Raw genomic sequence first — 22,467 nt, forward strand, 5'->3', positions numbered from 1 at the left:
CTACCTCCATGGAGTTGTAATGGTTGGAAATGGGGGACAAAATCCTTTCGAAAAGAGGAGAGGCACTGTTGCGGTGGATCTGATATTTGAGGAGCAGCTGTTAAAAAGAAGAAAGGGCAGACAAAAAAAGTGTTTGACTAGGCTATGAAAGTAACGGCTCAAAGTGTGAACATATATGTTTGGCATATATGCTTGTGAGGCTCACTTAAACAAAAACTCCTCAAACATAAGAATTGACACCCTCAGGAGGCTGGCCCTGATTATTTCTTGAAAGGACTTAAAAGGGTGGTCTGTGCCTTACGAGGAACTTAACAAGACAGCTCCATCGACTCACTTTCCTTTTGAAATGTTATTCTGCTGCAGCCTTAATGTTCAGGTGATTTACAGCACAACCATATGCATGTTTACTGAGAAATAAGACTCACAGTGGTTTCAGTCATTCTAGGCTGTCTAGAAAAAATGAGAACGGATAAAATGCTCTGTGGCAAAAGGATAACTTGTGGGAGAGGCTGGATGAAGATCCAGGAATCTGTACTGTGGGAGGGAAGAATAGACGCCTGAGCCGGAGGTCACCTCCAGGGCTGGGTCTGTGGCATCCATGTCTGACTCCCTCCTCCGGTTCTCTCTCTCCCTCTCCCTTTCTGGCCGTTAAGCTGAGAGCACAGAGATTTGCTGCTAATGAAATCTGAGAGGGAGGAAGCCCTTTTCATTGGAGGCACACACGTGCTCCCACACCGCTCGCGGAGGGGGAGGGGGCATGGGCGTTTCCTTGGACAGCTTGTACGACTACAGCCCCCCCCCTTCCCTCCCTCCAGCCTTTTTGTGCCGCTCTCCAAGGCTTCTTTGCTGTCTTGGAGGGACCTGATCAAGACAGTGTCAAAACTTCAACCATGGCTGGTTATCTCTCTCCTGGTGCTCACTTTTATACCGAGGAACAGGAGTACCTGCAGGCTTATGAAGATGTGCTGGAGAGATACAAAGGTACCATTAAGTTGTGCCCCAGGGTAACCCAGGAGAAGGATTTACCGGCTGCAGTGCTGATGAACTGAAGCTTTGACTTAAAATAGCTACTGGTTGTTGCAATGGAACAGGTGGCAGAATCAGGTCCCCGAGACGTTTGGCTCTTTCAGTCCACTATATGGGGTTCTCCCTAGACAGTATGCAGACAAAGGAGAGTATAGAAAAAACCCTTAGGTCTGTTGCCTTATGGTTGGGGTCATTTATGACAAAGCAAGGCTTTTTGTCTTTCTCTGCCTCTTTCACTTAAAGCGCTTAAGAGCCTCTGTCCTTTTCTATTGGAGTGTGAGAATGCTGCTGAGATCTCAATGAGATTATTCTAAGACTGTGCTGTGTGATATTTGTCTACGATAAGACCTGCTTCACTGTTCATTTGGCAGCATAGGACTGCATTCTAGGTTTCAGCAAAATATACTTAAAACATTTATTATAAAAACAGCTGAGAAGTAAAAATATCCATCAAGACCATTTCCTTTGCAATATATATCTATGTTTAAAACTCCATCCTGTTATGTCTTTCTGTGTATCAACTATTGCTAGGAGGATGACTTTGCATCTTGCATTGGGCTAGGGACAACAGCAGGCGGCCCTTGTTTCCCCCCCCCCCCTTCCCCTTCATTTATTCAACGGAGACAAGTTTCTAGCCTCCATAAAAAAAAATCCAATGATTTCTCATTTAAAATATCACTTTTATATTCTCTTATTCTGGGTGGTATGGAAATGTTCTTAGATCCGTTGGGCATCAATTTGAAATGATTAGTGTATTTCTTTATAGTAGTATTGAAAGCAATAAGTAATTATTAGCGACTATAGCCTAGTCATTATTGTGAAATTCAAAATTTTGGCTGAATCTTGCTCCCTGGATATATGTTGCATGTTTGCTACTTGCTGTTATTTGAAGAATCTCAAGGGCAAGAGGATGGTATGATAGAGTAGTTTTGGTCTTAATTCCATGATTAAATTGTTTAAAGATTTCAAGTTATGAATTTCCTGGAAGTTAACAAATCTTCAGCTGATCTATACCTGTTTTTAATGGAATGGCATAGTAGTAATCCTTTTATTTTCTGTTCATGTTTCCTGCTTATCAGTGGAAAAATAACATAATTACTGATCTTTAGATTCGGACTTTAAGAGATTTATCCAATTAAGTTAGATTACTCTGAATCTACTTCACTTACAAGTTGTGTGTCATTAAAAGGAATTTAATTATTCTTTTTTTGTCTATGGTCAGTTGTATTAGCACAGCTGTGGAGCATGTGCAATATCCAACAATTAAAAGCATTAAGCTACTATTAGCTGAGAGCTCTTATACTGCTTAGAAGATGCTTGTAGAAAGGAAGAATATTTGTAGAAAGGAAGAACATTGATTCTAATATGGGCGGGGATCACCATCAGCGCTTTCATAAAGTCTAGACTAATTCTAAATCTGCTATGCTTAAGCTATAAAATCAAAACCATTGCATTTTACTTCCAATCTAACATGAACCTCTGAGTAAATTTACAAGACATTGCTACTTACTATTATTATTAACATTATCCTCATTGTTTTCTTTCTAGTTCACAGGCCTATTATATTTCTGAAATGCCTAAATTCATAATATAAATATTCTATACTTGATCTTAGATTTTCAGTGACACTTATTTTATAGATTCAATTTTAGGACCTATGATGAAAGAATTGAAATCATAGTCTAATAGTAATCCTTTGTATGTTCATTTGGAACTAAGCCTCACTGTCCAGTGGGACCTACTCCCAGGTAAATATGCATAGGATTTCACTTGCATTCAGAGTGAATAGGTGTTCTCTATGTGAACAGACATTAAACCCTCAGTAATAATGGAAAATTTGAAATTGAAATCTCTGTCCCCAAACATGGAGAGACATGTGGATGTGCAGCAAGGCATCACAATAGGTCTGAGCCCCTGGTATATATTCACTGCATGTCTGGAGATGCGGACCTCACCTTCACATTTTACATGTTTACCATGAGAAACGTTGGTGGAACTTTTGCTGGACCTACCCAGCTATAGTCATAGTTACACATAACAACTGGTGTACCTGAATGTACGTCCCCATTAATATAAAAAGACACATCCAACCAGTTCAGTAGAAAATGGATGAGCATTGCAGTGTGGATGGAGAGATGCAGTCTGATCCACAATTGCATTGGCAAAACATGCAGAAGGCCACTTAAATGGCTCTAGATATAAATCTGCCCTAGAACTTATTTGGTGTACCCAGGATGTAGTTGTTCCTGCTTTTATTACTCTAGATGTGCTCTGAAACTGTTGTATTGTCTGTAGAGGAACTTGGACTAGGTGAAATAAGTCTGAAATCTGAAATATAACAGGAGCTTTACCATTATAGTATTGGAAAGTAAAAAAAATTCCCTAGCAACCCACATTCTTTTGTTTTGATTTCGTTTTATGGCTGACCTGCTTAGCTCATCAATTACTTAACTTGAAAGCTTGAGAAGTGCTAGATCCAGACACTGGGAAAAGAAGAAGGTTTTCAAACTCCTCACAGAGTATGGAAAATCTGGCAAATTCATTACAAAATAATGTGGTCTCAAGCCAGTTAAGCTTTCTCATCAGAATATCAGTGGTATGAGTTCACTACAGTGACTGTTATCCTGATGACTTGTTATGGGAGCTGATCTAATCTGAAAAGAATGACTACAATATATGCCATCAATAGGGAGTGACATTTCACATAACTCTGAAAGAAAACCATTCTTGTTCTTACTTCCTTTAATCAAATAAATATAAGCAGCTTCTGGTTGCACATTGTAAGGTATAATCAGTTATTTGAATTCAAAAAATGTTTCTCCTTGGTTACAGAACACTCTTGGATGTTACCAGGGTGCCAAGTTATCTATGGCCCAGCTGTTGAATACTGTAACTAGGAGAGTCAGCTGTAGAAAATGCATTGCCGGTCTTGTGGGTGGGAATCACATGTTGCTGTGTGATTAGTAAATGACAAGTACATGGTTTTAAAACTCTCATTTTAAAAGAGTATACATTGGGTAAATATTTTATTCAGATAGCTAAGTAAGTTTTTGGATTGACTACCAGGGATGTAAAATCATTTATAAAATATTATCTTGATTGCTTTAAAAATGAAACTTAAAAGACCTCCACAGTATGTCTACAAATGCTGTCTGTTGCACATGTTGTTTGCTCTGACAGTAAATAAATAAATGACAACTGTGAAGTAAATATGAGATAGCATAGAAGGGCTGTTGGCTGCTGGTGAAGAGAGAGATGGGTTCTGATTCATAGTTAAGTCACTGAGCCAGTTGTATCTGATTTATTGCCTTGATCCTTTGAAACGTCTTTACACAGAGAATTTCTAAAGCCTTCTAATGGGAAAAATGTAATACCTCAGCTGACAGAGAAATAATTGTGAATACAACCAGTCATTCATGGTGGAAAAATCGCTTCTTTGTTTGTTCCTCCTACAAAAATGATCCAGTGAGATATCTTCTAGACTATGAAATTTCTTTTATGTTACATATTTACAGCATTAATTGGTTTGTGATTTAACGATGAAGTTTCAGAACGACAATGTATTTATAATACAGTGTAATAAAACCATGTAACAAGACATTTTATATACTTGGGCTCCCTCTTCTACCTTACACACACACACACACACTTTCTTCCCATACTGCCCAACTGAGAAATGTTCCAGTCAGTGTGCTGCTCAGCTGTTTCTAGAGATAATCAGCTGGGCACTGTGTGGTGAGGGACACACAGCGGGATCACTGTGAATCCATTGCACACCTCCCCCCACTGACCACCTAATTTGCACGGGGAAAGGTTATGTATGCGCACTCCTCAGCTGCTTCTAGTGGTAAATAGCAGGGAAGGGGAGAGGCAAATCAACTGAGGAGGAAGCCTGCAGGCATCATATGGACTATATGCTCTAGAGGAAAATTAAGCTAGCATGCTAATGGTGCATGTGATTGGGCTGCTGCATAGATAAAAACGTTTTAAAAAAGATTCCAGCCCTTATGATATTCTGAGACGCTCCATCTGCAAGGCCATTTCTTTGCTTTTTTGCACCTCATACTGCCAAAAACCTATAAGTTTTTCTTTTCCAGGATCTCCCATGCTGGCAGTTTAACTCATAAGCAGTTAGAATGTTCCATGACATCACAACTTCTCATCCAATGGCTATCTTTATGCATATAAATGTGTTCTTGACTTAAATTTGGCATCTCATTCACATTTGTACAACTGCAGTCTCTAATGTGTTTAGGATCTTAGTCTTAGCTACTGTGTTACTAGTGATATGGGACTTTTTTTCTTTATCAGGTGTATTTACTATCTCTACCTATAAAGCGGAAAGTATGTGTGTGTCACGTATGTCCCAAAAAGTTTACCCACCTCCACATATGGTACTGCCTTAATGCTGTTCACCCAGACAGGTCTTCATGTACATGGATCAGAAAAAATCTAAAAACATGAATTTTGGGGGTTTGAGTATTTTAAAACAATTTAATAAAAACCTAGGTTTACACTTACAACTCCCAGCATGACTTGGGCGGAACTCCCAGCATGACTTGGGTGGGAGACCAGACTTACCAGCCTTTAGCGGCCATTGTGATTTCTAAGGTCAGTCTCGAACAGTCAACCCAATTGCACATAAAGGAACCAACCCAGTAAATGGGCTGCATTCTCTCTCTCTCTCTCTCTCTCTCTCTCTCTCTCTCTCTCTCTCACACACACACACACACACACACACACACACACACAGAGAGAGAGAGAGAGAGAGAGAGAGAAAGCATTGGGACATAAGAAGGTTTAACTTTGTCTGATAGTGCCTGTGGTTACTCATATTTCTTTAAGGCAAAGCCATGGCTATAATGTATACCTAAAATGTGCTTGAAGTCAAGTGTGCTTATATGAACTATTGTTCAGAAGAACAACATTCCATAAATGTCAATGAATGCAGCCTTTTTGCATGCCTGAAATATTTTTTTGGAAGACAACGCCTTGATTTTCTCCCATTGGAGTAAATATTCCATGCTATAAATTATTGTAACCAACTTTAAAAAGGACACATGATAGTTATGCATATACTTTCAAATGCATTTTGGATCTTTAAAAAGTAATTTTAAAGCCCATAATCCTGCAATCTTATACTGATAAATGGGATACAATTAATATGATTAATATTGCTCCTGTCCTTCTCTCATTAACTTCACACATACTTTGGGTGGAGAAAGCAATACTGCAGAGGGTGTATTGCAGTACAGCTTGAAGTGCTGCATCCAAGAATCCCTTCAGACTCTCTTCATTCCACTGATGCATAAGAAATCATCTTGTAGGATAAAAGATCCCTCCATGACTGAACTTCCCTACTGAAGAACTTGTTATTAATCTTTCCCCTAGGGGATTTACGATCTGCTTCTAAATCAACAAAAGTAAGATCCTTTGTGATATTATTGATATTGACTTGCGGGTCTAGGGAATGCTTGCAGGTCTATTGTGCAGATAGAACTCCCTTGTCTTCATGGAATTTATTTCATTGCTGAACACATCTCTATGCATGCAAAGAGATGCATGCACAGTCTGAATCTTCTCATAGAGAAGTGTGCCAATTTGCTGTTTGAAATAGCAGGTTGCGGTACCTACCAGCAACTGGATTTACTCACAAGTAAAGACTCCAGCCTGTCATTTGAAGCAGCAGACTTAACAGTGGGCCAGTGTTCCTTTCCATGTCTGTTCAGACATCACAAAGAAGCTTGCATGCAAAGTAAGCATCTCCTTTATTGAGATCCTTTCCAGCACAAAGCCTGGAAGTAGAGCTCTAATCTGGAACATTACTTTGAGATATGGACCAGCTTGCGCAAGATGTTTAAGGAACATACCTTGGACAAAAACGCCAATCTGAGGCCTGGTGTGTCAAAACAATATTCTAAGTGTGGTCACACCACAGAATTATATAAGGGCAGTATGATACTGGCCATTTTATTCTCAATTCCTTTGTGTGCAGGAATTGTGTGCAGCCAGCCTAGATCAATAGTTCAACTTATCAATGCATGTAGTATTTAATCACACAGAGCCTGGTAGTTTTGCTTCTGCTGTATTAACAAACTGTATAATTTACAAGTGGGAGCAAACAAAATGCTTCAAAATGCCTCAATCTAATCCAGTGTGCGGCCGCTGTAAAGAAGGCAAACTCCATGTTAGGCATTATAAGAAAAGGAATTGAGAATAAAATGGCCAGTATCATACTGCCCTTATATAATTCTGTGGTGTGACCACACTTAGAATACTGTGTACAGTTCTGGTCACCACACCTAAAAAAGGATATTATAGAGCTGGAAGAAGTGCAGAAAAGGGCTACTAAAACAATTAAGGGGCTAGAGCATCTCCCCTATGAGGGAAGGTTACATCAACTGGGATTGTTTAAATTGGAAAAAGGAGGCTAAGGGGAGACATGATAGAGGTGAACAGAATTATGCATGGTATGGAGAATGTGGATAGGGAGACATTTTTCTCCCTCTCTCAAAATACTAGAACCCGGGGTCATCCCCTGAAGCTGATTGGTGGGAGATCCAGGACAAATAAAAGGAAGTACTTCTTCACACAGCACATAGTTAAATTATGGAACTCACTACCACAAGATGTAGTGATGAACATCAATTTGGATGGCTGTAAAAGGGGGTTGGATAAATTCCTGGAGGCAAAGGCTATCAATGGCTACTAGCCCTGATGGTTCTGTGCTATCTCCAGTATTCAAGGCAGTGAGCCTGTGTGCACCAGTTGCTGGGGAACATGGGTGTGATGCTGCTGTTGCACCATGTCCTGCTTGTTCATCCCTGGCCGATGTATGGTTGGCCACTGTGTGAACAGAGTGCTGGACTAGATAGACCCTTGGTATGATCCAGCATGACACTTCTTTTGTTCTTAACCTGTTCATTTGAAGAGATGACCAAAAAGTTATTTCAGGCGTTTATAATGGGGCAGCTTTGTTGCTCTAAGATGAACTTACAGTACCCAGTTATGTGTCAGTTGTGACATTTTACACCACTTGAATCTAAAATTAGCTATGTTCTGCATCTCTATCAGGAGTAGGCAGTAAAATATATGCATGCATGTGTTATGGTTTACCAAATTGAGGCTCACCCGTTTGTGATTAAATGAACAAGAGCACTGAATATGTATAATCCATTATGAATATGCACTATCCATGTACATGGTGCTTTATGCAGTACAGGAAGGATGATTAGGACCATTACGGAAGTAGGTGTACTTCCATTCCCTTTTCTCGATTCTGCAGTGTCATGGTTACCATACAGATTGCCATTTCTGTGATTATTGCTCCTTAGCAAAGCAAAAATAGCTAAATCATGACAAATGCCTGCAACAGACATAGCTCTGAAAATAACAGTTCACTCCGCAAATATCTTCTGTGACAATTGTAGCAAAACAAATGGTAGATGAGTCTATTTTCAGGCAGAGCTCCCACTGACCACAGTGATTGCAACCGCAAGATAGGACTGCAGGATTAATGTTCAGATTCTTCTGTTGTTAAACAATTTCATACTGTAGATAACTCGTTCACCGTATTAAAATTTAAAAAGCATAGTACAGCCGTGTGTCTGTGAAGATATCTTGGTGGGATTAGAGATGGGAATGCTCAAAGGTGGGGGTGGAGGAACATGCAGACAGAAGAAACAAACAAACAAAAAAGTCCCCAATTTCCCCTCTGATGCCTGACATGACACATTCGAAATTTTGAGAAATGCTTAAAAAAAAAAGGCACCTTATCATATGTAATATCTCTTCTTTCACAATCATCAGTGAAATTATGTTAATAAGATTATAGGGATCTTCATTCCTGAGGTTTTCCTCTACAAACGTGAGTTTCTATTTCAGTATGATAAAAGTGGAGGTATATATTCTATTTCTAAGCCCACATTATTGTCCTTTTGTTCCTTTTAGTTTGCTACAGCCTTCCCCAATCTGGTGCCCTCCAGATATTTTGGATTCCAACTCCCATCAGCCTCAGCCAGAATAGCCAATGGTCAGGAATCCTGGGAGTTGTAGTCCAAAACATCTGCCAGTCACCAAGTTGGGGAGGTCAGTTTCTTGCCAGTTTCGCGTGAATGGCTGGTGGTTTGCCATGAGAAATGCCATTTTCAAAGCAACTTCAGCAGGTGAATCTCATCCTAAATATTCCTTAAATTGTCAATGCCTCGAAGCAGCATCCTGTAGGGCATTGGTCTCTTCATATAGATTTATTGCTGGCTGGAAGAACTAGGCCAGTCTCTGGCAGATGAGTATAGCCAGGTTGATCTTCTTCTATCCAGTACCCCCTTGCAGTTAAGATATTTGCCTTCAACAATGATCTGTTCGCTTTTCTGCCTTTGTAGGCAGAAAATATTTTTCTATGCTGGCACTGAACTATACAAGCAGAGAATAGAAACTGCATCCCTGAAGGCCTTCAATTAGGTACTCCAAATCCTCCGATATTATTTCTGTGGAAGTCAAGAAGACTTCCATCTGACTCCTTTACACTGCTCAGGACAGACCGGTGATCTGTAGCTATTTCTGCTTTTGCCATGTATATCATGTTGACCTTCCTTCTGTCTCATTTCTACTTTTGCCATCGACTGTGAGCTCATGTTGAATCTTTGGCTACTGGCCCTTGCTTGGTTTGTTTGGGAGCAAATATTTCTGGCTTGTCTCCACATTCCAATGCTTTGTTTGGACTGACATTTGATTCTTGACTGTCCAAGCATGGTGATTCTGAAATATTCTCCTAGGATGTGGGCTTGAGAGAGCTTGTGTAATAAAGCCAGACTTCGAGGAGTCATTGGTGGTGGTATCAGCAACCATTTAGTATGTTTCAAAAATTGTATTTGGTTAGTTGGTGCCCTTGAGTTTTAATGGGAAAATAAAAACACATCATGGAGGAGTGACACCAGTTTTACTAGTCCAAGTGGTTTAAAGGTACTGTGTCTTTACGCTTGCATTCAGTCAGAGATGCCTAAGTGTTGTTGGTTTTATGACAGTTTACATTAGCCTTCCCCAACACAGTGCTCCTTAGATGTTTTGAACTACAATTCCTAGCATTCCTGACCATTGGCCATGCTGGCTGAGGCTGATGGGAAATGAAGTCCGAAGCGTCTAGAGGGCACCAAGTTGGGGAAGTGTGGTTGAAGATGTGCACAAGGTCAGGATTGTAGTCACAGGCTGTGATGTAGTGAGATAGCCTCACACTTGTGAGTAGTGTTTCTCCATTGCTTGCTGTGGCAGGAAAACGTTCCTACAGCACTGAATGCCATAGCTGAGAGTGGGAGTCTTGTGTGCATTCCATTTGCTGGATCACAGGCACCGTGGGATTACAGTCCCATGTTGAATGGTTTATTGTTACTTTATGCATCGGGGCCTTCTGTATACATTTTGAAGACTTCATTAGCGTGTTGAAAACAATGCATATCTTATGTTTTGACATTTAGAGTGAGTGAAACATTTTGTAAACATTGGTAACCATGTAATGCCAAAAGTGTATAAGGCATACATTAAAGAGAGTAGTTCTCTCTCTCCCCGCCTTTATATTGACTTGTTAAAAACCAGAAATAAGAGTTACATGGAATAGGAAAACTAGTGTCATTCACTATACCATGATTTGACAGATTTCTTTTTCAATATGCTAGAATGTTGTGAGCTTCAGGTAATAGTGGACATATAAAAAATTGTAAAAAGATCTTTGGAGATCTCTGAATTAATTTTTAAAATTTGTATGGAATTTTGCTTTAGTATAGAAATTACACATTTCTATATGTGCTTCCACATCCAGTAGGCTAGGTATTTCAGGTGATACACACCTAATGAAATGCATTTCTCGATTTGATCATTATGGGGTTTGGTTTTTTTTAATGCTGTGTACAGTTCTTGTCACCATACCTTTAAAAAGATATTGTAGACCTGTAGAAAGTGCAGGAAACGGCAATTTAAATGGTCAAGGGGCTGGAGCATCTCCCTTATGAGGAAAGGTTACAACAGCTGGGATTGTTTAGCTTGGAAAAAAAAGGAGAGTAAGGGGAGACATGATAGAGGTGTACAAAATTATGCATGGTATGGAGAATGTGGATAGGGAGGCATTTTTTTCCCTCTCTCAAAATACTAGAACCCGGGGTTAACCCGTGGAGCTGGGTGGCGGGAGATTCATAGCAGATAAAAGGAAGTACTTCACATAGCACATAGTTAAACTATGGAATTCCCTACCACAGGATGTAGTGATGGCCACCAATTTGGATGGCTTTACAAGGGGGTTGGATAAATTCCTGGAGGTGAAGGTTATCAATGTTTTGATAACCTTCACCTCCATGTTTTGATAACATGTTTTGATAATATGTTTTGATAACACACGCTGATGTTTGTGTGCTATCTCCAGTATCTCTGGTCTTGTAAATGTCTGCCCCTAGAATTTCCTACCAATCAGGGAAGGGGGGTAACACAAGACAAAGACACTCAGCACACTCACCTAATTCAAATTGTGTTCATTATCATCACTTAAATGATCAAATCAGTTGTAGCCATCTGGTTTTACTTGTTTTCATAGCCTTTCTTGATGAAAGTTTCTGCAATTGCAGACAGAACTCTGTGCCCAGAAGAATTTTAACAAATGCATCTTGTTCTTGCGCAGAGTTGCCACAGGAAAAATAAAACAAAACTGCACAAAGCCCAGAAAAGTACTAAAAGATAAATAGATGAGGAGAAAGGGGTGGGGCCAGGGCAAGGGGGTGGGGCCTTCTGGGGATCCCCAGAGGGCCAGATTTGGGCCTTATGCCTGAGGTTCTGAAGTCCTGTATTATGCACTCTTAGTGCACTCTATACACATTGGGCACAGGCACGTGCCTGTGAAACATCTGAAATAATTTCTAGTATTTATTAGAACCCATGCAACATAGGCGTGTGCAGCACATTTCATTAGGATATGCACCCAGGGAATTTTATTTATTTATTTATGATTGAGCATTCAATAAATGTTTGCCTTTAAAAATAAATAAATAAAATTCCCTGGGTGCATATCCTAATGAAATGTGCTGCGCACGCCTATGTTGCATGGGTTCTAATAAATATTGTTTTTATTCATTTATGTATTAAACACTATAGGCACTGATGCCCTACTCTGTATTTGGCTTTCCTGACCACGGAAGGGCCGTTGCAAGTGAGGAGGGTCTTTTCTCAAGCCCCAGCATTGATTTTGCTTTGTGGTGACACTGGCTGAAGGAGGGGCTTATGAGGTGTTATTAACCTTTGGGAGCCTTCCTCCTGGCTTCTTTAAAGTGTGCCTCCCAGTAGGGAGGCTCCTGGCAGAGTGATTCCTTTTTGCTCCTGCTGCCAGGAGCAATGGTGCGCTGTTGGGTCAGCAGCAGCGGAGCAGCCATGCAGCCGGAGGACTGTTCCCGCTGCATCTGGACCCCTACTCAATGCCCCCCCTCAATTCGGCAGTAGTTGCTCGAGCACACCCAGCACACCCCTTGCGCACGCCTATACTATGCAACAATTTTTTTTGTTAAACTGGACTTACAGAATTTGTTCTTTAAAAGTTAATTCGCTGCATTAACCAGGCTAAGAAGGGGTTAATGTGGCTGCTTAAATAGTTCACCTGGCTAGAGAGGCTTGAAACAATAGCATGCAACAGGAGACAGAAGTTAGTCCCCTGGTTATAATACAACTGTAAAGTAAAGCCAACTTCCCAAGATGAGTCAGCTCTTCCAAAATCAACAACATCAAGAACTCATGCAGTAGCGGGAAAAGCTTTTTAACTAATGGGACTAGATTTTTTATCCCTCTCAGGAGGACAGGAATCTGATGTTGATGCAAGAGCACTTGGGCAAAGAGGAGTTGAATAAATGAAGCCTGTTGGTAACTGCAGGCCTCTGATTCACTTAGAAATTCAAGGAGAGGTAGTAATTTGCAAGTAATAAAGAGGTGTTAATTGCTAAAAGCATTATTTGAAGTCATGGGCTCTTTAGTCCCATTGTAATTGTACCTTGTTGTATTTCTTAGTTGAGTCCCACCTTGAGCTCAATGGGTTATCCTATTGCTCTGAAGTTTAAAAAATCATGAGCGCAATCGTACACCCCTTCCCCCATGTTGATGGCTAGAGGGGGTTAGAGTTTTGTGTATTTATTTATACCCCAGCTTTTTACCAAGAAACTAGCACTCAAGGGGTCTTACAATAGTAGGAACTAAATTAAATAAAAACTTGATTAAAACATAATCAAACAGTCACATTGAAAAACTATTTAAAGACACAACAATAATAGAATATAAACTGCACCAACCCAACAGATCCAATTTACGCACCAAAGGCCTGCTTGAATATGAACATCTTTGCCTGTGGTGGAAAAACAGCAGAGAGGGAGCAAATCTAGCTTCCCTCAGCAGGGATTTCTACTGCCTGGGATTAGCTACCGAGAAGGCCCTCTCTTGTGTTAGAACCAAAAGAAGGTTCTCTCTCAAAGAACTTGAAACCTGGGCAAGCTCATATGGGAGAAGACGGTCTTTCAGGTCATAAACAACAGTTTGAATTGTGCTTGGTAACAGACCAGTAGCCAATAAAGCTGTTGTAACAAGTGAGTCATGTGATCCATGTAACCACCAATGGCCTTGCTGCAGCATTCTGGTCCAGCTGAAGTTTCCAAGGAGTTTTCCAATGCAGCCCCACACAAAGCCTGTGACAGTAGGCCACATAGTGCATCTACCGCAGGTGTGGCTATGGCCAGGGTTGCCCAAAGTTGGCTGTCCACTCATATTAAAAATGTGTGATTTAGAAATTTTAAGGATTCGTGTTTTGTCCCAATAGCTGAAATTAAGGATGTCTGCATGTCCACAGTTCTGTTGAGGAAAAGTCTATGTGCTCCTCAAGCATTGATAAAGTTGTGATATTGTCTTGACATTTTTTTTACTGCCTTTTGCTCTTTTTGATGAAGCTTTGCTCATTACTTTATCCTCATTCCAGGAAAAGCTTCATATTGTAATTTTTTTTTCTGTGCCAGGCACCTAATGGAGGTACTGAAACAAAGCCATTAAAAAATGGGCAACCTTACATATTTCAACAGCCCATCTGCTGCTCAGTTTGTATAGTTTGGTTACATCATTTGAATCAACCAAGCTAACAAACTGCGAAGACATTTGTCCCATTGCTTCACATCTGATGTAAAAGCAACCTTACGATTCACAGGCCCACAAGTAACTGCTCATGCCGTTCTGTAATGGAAACATTTGTGTGTGGCCGGGGTGGGGGTGGGGGTGGGGAAGGCAGCGGAAGAAACAGAATTTTTTATCAGAAATGTTTCTTCATATGGCGCAAAGTCTTTAGATAAGGCTTCATGTTAAAAATATGCCCCTGTCTTAACTGCATTCTGCTAATGCAAAATGGGGGATGTGTATATGTGGAGGGTGGGAGAAAATATCTTTGATACAGCCTTTAGGCTCAAACTTCTGCATGTTTGGGCAGAGTAACTATGGTAGTAGGATCTGTATTATCCAAGTGAGTGTTTTTTCTAAAAACCCAAATACTATTATTATTTATTTATTTATTTATATAGCACCATCAGTGTACATGGTGCTGTACAGAGTAAAATAATACAATAGCAAAACCCTGCCGCATAGGCTTACATTATTATTATTATTATTATTATTATTATTATTATTTATTTATATAGCACCATCAGTGTACATGGTGCTGTACAGAGTAAAACAATAAAATAGCAAAGCCCTGCCGCATAGGCTTACATTCATAGGTTAAGGGCTCCACAAGGTGCGTGCTTCCATGAATTGGAGTGTAATTATCAGTTAAGAGATAACAGGATACCCAAATAAAATAAAAGTGGATATATCCAGTCATACCTGGAAGACTGGGAAACACAAGAAATGACTTATTTGGCTCTGTTCCTGCTCAGCAGCTTACTGACATTTGAAAGACTGGTTAAGAGAAGCTTGAAGCTGTAGGTTAGGATGTGTGGGCGAGCATGGATGGAAATGGTTGAATGAATGAAATAATCTGTTTAAATAAATGTACTGTAATGCTGTTAGGGGTTGGACAAAGCCATACATGGAAAGCAGCATTCAAAAGAGAAGAGGGCATTTAGATGGCTTTGTGCATGACAGAATGATGCATTGCATCTGAGCTTAGAGTGCCACGCAGCAGGAAAACAAGGCAGATCCTATTTACATATGATGCAAAGAACCGTTACAGGCCTTCTAACTTTAGGCCTGGTTACATTAATTAGGGTAGAGAGTAGAATTGTATACATCCACCTTTCCCTGGGATCAGCATTTTGTGTGGTGATTGCCAAGTTGGATTAAAATGAATGGTAAGATGGTCAACTTTGCCTGCCAAGTCTATTTCTGTGGCTTTAAGGCCAGCTTTGCTCTGTTGATATGAAGAGGTGATAGCACTGGCCACTTTTTTTATTAGCAGGGACACTGAAATCATTTGCCGCCACCCCACCCCACCCTGAGAATTCTCTGTTCCCTCTGAGCTTAATGGCAGTCCTCATAGTAGCTTGGGGTAGGCGATGAATTTTCTCAGCTGCAATGTGTAGTTGTTTGCTATCTCTGTTGTAATACAAAGTACAACTAGGCGGTCTGGTCTTGAATGAGCCATTAAGACCCATTAGCTTTATAATTAGACCTGCTCCTGGTACAGATGGAAACTGCTAGAACTGATTTGTTGCTAGATCAACACAGCAACATGAATTTTTAGACACTCTTTCAGGATATGACTGAGGACTTTTATAACAAATGCCTGTGCTTTGAAATTTACCACTACACCACTGTCTGAAAACCACTTTGAGAACTCTGGGGATTCTAGTTTATAGGAAAGGTGATTCTAGCAGGTATCACATTTGTTTTCCCTATATTTCAAGCGGCACCTGCTGAATTCCCCTCTTCCACAAAATGTCACAAGAGTTCTTTTCATCTGGTAACTTCAGAGACCATGGTGCAAATCTCACAAAGTAGAATATCGCTGTTCCTCTTACAGAGCAGTCATATGTATGCCTATTCAGAAACAAGTCCCATTGAGTTCAAAGGGAGTCCCTGTATACACTTTTTTGTTTCCAAGTAAGTGTATACAGGATTGCAACTTCAGTTTGGTTTGAACAGTACTATACTGTTCAGGGTACTTGAAGCTATACACCCCCAGCATACTGGGCATTAGCTTTCAGCATTTTAAGGGTTGATGAATATGCTCTCTTTCTCTCTTGTTGTGATGGTTAAGAAAGAAAGAGCAGGATGTATTTGGAGCAAATGGTATCATATGCTACTTGCACTATTGATCTCAGAGGATAGTGGTCATGGAACAGTAGAAAAGATAGAGACCAGATGTCTACACAATTCATCATTCAGATTCAGGAATCTAAAGAGTGGGACTCCAGAGACAAGATGATAAATTTAGACCAGGAGAGGCAGCAGATGTCCATTAAGCATCTAGTTATTTATTACAGAAATATTGTATATACAATGAAGCAAATAGTCATGAACAGCAACACACCTGGTTTCTGCTCTTAAAACCTTCAAAAAGCAACCATTGGATCTTCTCCCAAGTGGGAAGTAGTCAGTGGTTTCCATTTTCTCATTTGCTGTTTAAATGCCTATCATCTCTGCACAGCCTGCTTCATACACCTTTATTCTCCCACCCCACTTTAGATTAGGTTTCTAGCAGATGATCCTATAGTTTGCCAGGCAAAGAGCCAGTGTACACATAAAATGTGTTATTTTTGTACATTCTTTTGCACACTGCCAATTGAAAAGTTGAAAGAAAGGTATAAATTTTTCTGGCTACTTCAGTTTCTATCCTTTGGAATATATCCCAACCTCTTGAGTTAGATTTTCCTTCTGCTCCTCAATATATTACTTTTCCATATTGCCATCAACACTTCTCTAATTCCATAAGCCAAATACTAATTGCCTACTAAAAATGTACTCATGAAATGTCCTGGACAGCTAGTGGGAGCATTTATGAGGTATTTGGTGATGCCCTCTCTGAACATGTGAGAGGGCATCATACACATACACACGCTCTAGAGAGGCATGTATCTAAGAGACCTTTGATGTTAGCTGTACCACGTCTAGGCAGATTTGTCCCAATGAGCGCATGCAGACACACAAGTTTATTCCAAAACAAGAAAGTTGGATTTATTGAACAGGAATCCAAATTTTAAAATGATCAATAATCAGGAATTAAGTCATGAAGAGTCGGAAGCGACTGAACGAATAAACAACAACAAAAGTTGTAGCAATAATCACAGTAAGACACTTCTGCAAATTCTAGATTCAATCAGTTCACGTAAGATGAACAGCCATAAGCAAATTAAACAAACACAGCATGAAGCAAAATGGATAACATACCCATCCATGTACGGAGTTTGAAATGTGGGGTAAATAGCTCCAAAACTCTGCTCAGTGTGGCTGCTGTGCATAGAAAGCTAGACTGCAGACATGCATGTTGCGTCTCATTGTGGAAGGGGTTGAGCTGTGATTGCGAGGAACTTACAAGAGAACAAGGAGAGAAAAGAAAGGAAGAAAGAGATCTAGGAAGGAGGATGAACTTACAAAGGGTGGAAAAAAGAGTTCATGGGCCTCTGTTTCCGATCATGGGTGGCAAGCTAGGGCTAATCCCAGCATACAATCACTGGGGCAAGACAGAATGGGTATCTCCACACACTCATACCAATTTCCAGTGTCTTATGTGCAACTTGCTTCTTCCAGCTTTTTATTTTCAGATGTGTAGGTTTCACAATTGGAATTGTTGTGTGTCAACCAACTCTTCCAGAAGAATTGTCTGACCAAGATGAGCATAAAGCAGAAATGTAGAAAAGTGGAAAAAGGAGGCCTGGCCATAATCATTCCCACAGGACAAGTCTGTATTAAAGTGGCAGGGTTCCAACCCAAAAACTGGTTAAAAAGACAGACCGAATTTCCATACACACCCTCACAAGCACGCAATAGAAAAGTGAGTACAATAATGGAAGCTACGATTTGTAGAGAAACGACCTCCAGAAAATAGAGAAGAACTTAAAGAACTTGGAATCCTGTGGGATCCTTCCTGAAGACTGCACTGGGTTGTGGGGAAACTCCTGAGATGGGAGCAGTGGAAAGCCTTGGATGAGGCTGCAGGAGGGTCACTGCTTCAGCTAAGGTGGGGACTTAGGCACCAGAACTAGATGGTCTGGGGCAACATGTAGTGAGGCTATGTGACAGAACCCCGGTGTTCCATGGCTCAAAGTGATTTCAGCAAAGGAGCAAGAGCTATGAAATGCAACCAGGATGAAATGCTTGCCATGAACCCAGAGAGTGGAGGTATCAAGCCCTTGGGAGGCCTCAAAACTATGGAGCTTGCCATTCAACAGGAACAAATGTGATATCCTGCTTATGAAAGGGAGATCAGGAACCAAATGAGTGATTTCAGCAAAGTGGGACTGGCTGGAAGCACTGGAACACTTAAGGGATTCAAGCACAATGTTTTAATAAAGGGACCAGTTCTCAGTCCATCTGAGACCCAATAAACAAAAGAAAGGGAAATCGCTTTAAGCTCAATAGACAGTGGGTAGAATGTATAATGATTGACCCAAATCCAGCCACACCAGTACTTCTGAGTAATTGTGGTGCTTGGAGGCATAAATCCTCCTCTGCTCACTTGGTGTATGGAAGGCCAATTTCAGGCATCATGCTCAAGGTATGCAACTCTGTGTCGGGGTGTACTCAGATTTATTTCCTGATTGCTATGCCTTAAGTTAATTGTGAGGCATTTAATTGGCACTGTTTGATGAATTCATCCTTTTTTATCTTGTGACCCGAGACATAGAATCTCATGACAAGATTGCTTGCTAAATACTTTCTATTCAGCCTAAGATGCAAGTGCCCCAAGGCTCATCTTGATATTAAGCACCCAGCTGAAATTCTGAAAGTTACAGTATCATGTCATGCAAAACACTGGGGTGAAATGGCTTTTCTGCTCTGTGCGGAGCAGATTGCCAATAGGATGGAGGACTCCTTACTGTTCGATTTTCCACCCTTTTTTATTTGGATTGGAAGCCCACATACCCAGAAGACTTCAGCTTGGGCTGATCCCTTGCATACCTCCTTTCCATTCCATTCCACTCTACTCCACTCACTCAGACTGCGGTGGGGACGACCTTGGGCTGTGGTGGCAGTCGTTAGGACATTGGCATAAGGGAAGAAAGTACTGTTCTAAAAGCAAGTGCCTATCTTGCGCATTTGCCACATACTACTGGTTTTGCATGAATGATTAGAATTGCTTGGTTGCAACTTGGAGAAGATGCATAGGGGAGGGGCCGTATCTCAGTGTGATAGACCACATACTTGGCATGCAGAAGGTCCCAGGTTCAAGCCCCAGCATCTCCAGGTAGGGCAAGGAAAGAATCTTGCCTGAAACTGTGGAGAGCCGCTGCCAGTCAGTGTCAATAATGCTGGACTAGATGGGCCGATAGTCTGACTCATATAGAGCAGCTTCCGTGTTCCATATATCTTTACCCACCCACCCCAGTGTAGCAGGAGATGAGGCAGTCACAGCTTCTGGGGTCTACCGTTCACTGCTTGCTGTAGTTAGGGTTGTCAATTGAACAATCGATCAACCCAGCTGGAGTTTTATTTGTTGCTTTGGGGCCACAGGAACATAGGAAGCTGCCTTATACTGAGTCGGACCATTGATCCATCAAGTTTAGTATTGTCTACACTGACTGGCAGAGGCTCTCCAGGGAGATGTTGAGGATTGAACCTGGGCACATGTTCTATCACTGAGTTACAGCTCGTTCCCCTAGAATAAATTGACAGAAAATAGAGAGCAAGAGCAGTTTCTCATCTCTGTTTTTCAAAAAGGAGGAGGAGGAAGAAGAGGAAAAACATCCATTCTCAGACCTGCCCAAAGAAATTCTGAGTTCTATATCTCTAGCCTGGGTCCCAAGCAAGTATCTTTATTTCATTTAAAGAGTTGTGAACCGCCCAGAGAGCTTCAGCTATTGGGCGATATAAAAATGTAATAAATAAATAAATAAAATTAATAACTGTAGTGAACAGAACTCCAGGCTGGAAAACCTGCATCAGTGGCATTCTCTATCTCCCCCCTCTCCCTTCCTACCTTATAGAAATCAGCCCTAAAAGCATTGCTTTTTCTAAAAAAAACCACCCATACAAATTGTCATGCATGCACGAAAGATAGACAGAATATGTACTGTATGTTACACTAAGCAGCAAAAATAAATAAATAAAGGGACGTGCAGAGGCATTGAAAACAGATTCGTACTGTTAACGTGGAAAACAACAGCTTGACATTCTGCTTCATGACATTGCTTTGACACTTGCTCAGGGTGTCTGGCTTGCTAGACTGAGGGAGACCTTTTAGCACCCTGTCATGTGTAATTTAAACTAATGCTCAGTCAGCAAGCAAGACACCACTTCTCTTGAACTTGGCTTTCATTTGAGACAGTAGCTGACATTCATTTAATTTTTTTATTATTATAAGCAGTTCAATTAAAAGTCATCACTAGCAGAGCTCAGATTGCTTAAGTGTTTGAACTGAATGCTTGACAGCTATAGACAACCAAATTTACAAACTCTCCTTAGCATTCTGGAGAAATGAAACAAGCTATCTGTCAGGCTTTGTTTGTGTAAACTCCTATAAGGAAAATGTTTAGTTAAATACTGCCTATACAAATATTACTGGAAGGCCCCAGTGCTTAGAGTAAGATAGTACCACATTACTGGCAGAACCACATAGGCTTTACTGGCAGCACTGGGTCGTAATACAATACATATTAGATATTCAGTGCCTAACTGTCATCATATCTTCCACTTGGGAATAGTCCTGTGCCCAGTGAAAGCACTGCAAGCGGGAACTGACCCCGTTTGTATATATAGCTCATAAGAGAGAAGGGTGTGAGGACAGACTGAAGAGATTTTAATATCACATAGATCATGAGCGAACATCACCTAAGCTGTAACAGTTCTCCGATTCCAAACTGTAACATGTGCAGCAGAATCCTTAACTTATTAACTCGGAGGTAAGCCCCACTGAGTACAATGGGGCTTAACGCCCTCCAGATACTTTGAACAAGAACTCCTGTAGGCCCCAACCAGCATGGCCAATGGATAGGGATTGTGGGAATTCTAGTCCAAAACATCTGGATGGCACCAAGGCTGTCTACCCCTGCCTCTATTAGGGGTGCTTAGGATTGCAGCCTTACATGTAGTTTTGCCCCCTTTTAGTCATTTTCTTTATTAATCCTTTTTCCTTTTAATCTGAATTTAACAAAACTGAAAACAAATTGTGAAAAGAAAGATGAAAAAGGAATAGAAAATTACATGCATAGAAATATCAATATTCCATCAAGTACAACATTCTTTCTTTGAAAAAAGAAAAGAGGGGGAGATTATACATAAATTTCAAGAAAAGCAGATCAAATATCCATATATTTCTCCACTCGCGAGTAGTACCTACAATATATTCCACCCATTCAAGTGTTAATAGCATTGTTAGGTCCTCAGTCCATTGCATTATGGGAGGTGAACATTTATCTTTCCAACATAGTAATAATAGACTTTTGGCTGTCATAAGAGCTTGGAAAATCCATTTGTGCTGATCATACATTAGCTTCCAAGAAACTGGTAAGTAGTTTAGGAGGACATGCACATCATTCAATATTAAAGACTATTCCAATACAAAGTTTATCCATATTATGACTGCCTCCCAAAAGAAGGCGACTATTGGGCATTGCCAGAACATACGAATAAAAGAAGCATTGGGTGCACTATATCTCAAACAATTGTGTGAACTAGAGAAGCCCTTATTAAAAAGGCGTTATGGAGTCCAATAAACCCAAAACAATTTTTTTTGCTGAATAAGGCGTATCCCCTTTCAGTCATATCAGAACTCCTGTGTTAGAGATCAGCAACCAGAGACCTTAAAACTAAATCCAGCCTCCCAACTCATACTTGATACTTCTTATCCCACTGCCAACCCAAAAAGGTGTGTAGAGGGAGTGGGAAAGGAAAGGAACCTCTCGTGCAAGCACTTGAGTCATTGCTGACTCCTAGAGGGACGCCTGTTTTCGCTGATGTTTTCTTGGCAGACTTTGTAGCGAGGTGGTTTGCCATTGCCTTCCCCAGTCACAGTTACCTTTCCCCCAGCTAGCTGGGTACTCATTTTACCGACCTCGGAAGGATGGAAGGCTGAGTCGACCTGAGCCGGCTGCCTGAGAACCAGCTTCCACTGGGATCGAACTCAGGCCGTGGGGAGAGTTTCGGCTGCAGTAACTGCCACTTATCACTCTGCACCACACAAGGCTTCCTATAAAACTAGTGGTTAACCAAGGCCTTATAACTTCTGAAAAGTTCCATTATGTGGAGAAGGCAAGGTAGTTGATGTTTCTCTACTTTGGTGGTGTGGAAACG

At 40.7% G+C, this 22,467-nt stretch overlaps 1 protein-coding gene across 9 annotated transcripts in view; it reads left to right on the plus strand.

Annotated features, from left to right (window-relative positions):
* DST (dystonin) overlaps positions 1-22,467 on the plus strand; it is a 391,150-nt gene that overhangs the window by 59,592 nt on the left and 309,091 nt on the right. For 5 of the 9 annotated variants that reach the window (XM_063125033.1, XM_063125034.1, XM_063125039.1 and 2 more), the window contains exon 1: positions 811-981. The exons of the other annotated variants lie outside the window; for them this stretch is intronic. In XM_063125033.1, the coding sequence (XP_062981103.1) occupies positions 891-981 (91 nt within the window). In that variant the 5' untranslated portion in view covers positions 811-890. Of the gene's footprint in view, positions 1-810; positions 982-22,467 lie in introns of those variants that run through there. 9 annotated transcript variants of the gene reach the window in all.

The sequence above is a fragment of the Elgaria multicarinata genome, chromosome 4 (assembly GCF_023053635.1).
Source record: "Elgaria multicarinata webbii isolate HBS135686 ecotype San Diego chromosome 4, rElgMul1.1.pri, whole genome shotgun sequence".
In the NCBI taxonomy this organism is placed as follows: domain Eukaryota; kingdom Metazoa; phylum Chordata; class Lepidosauria; order Squamata; family Anguidae; genus Elgaria; species Elgaria multicarinata.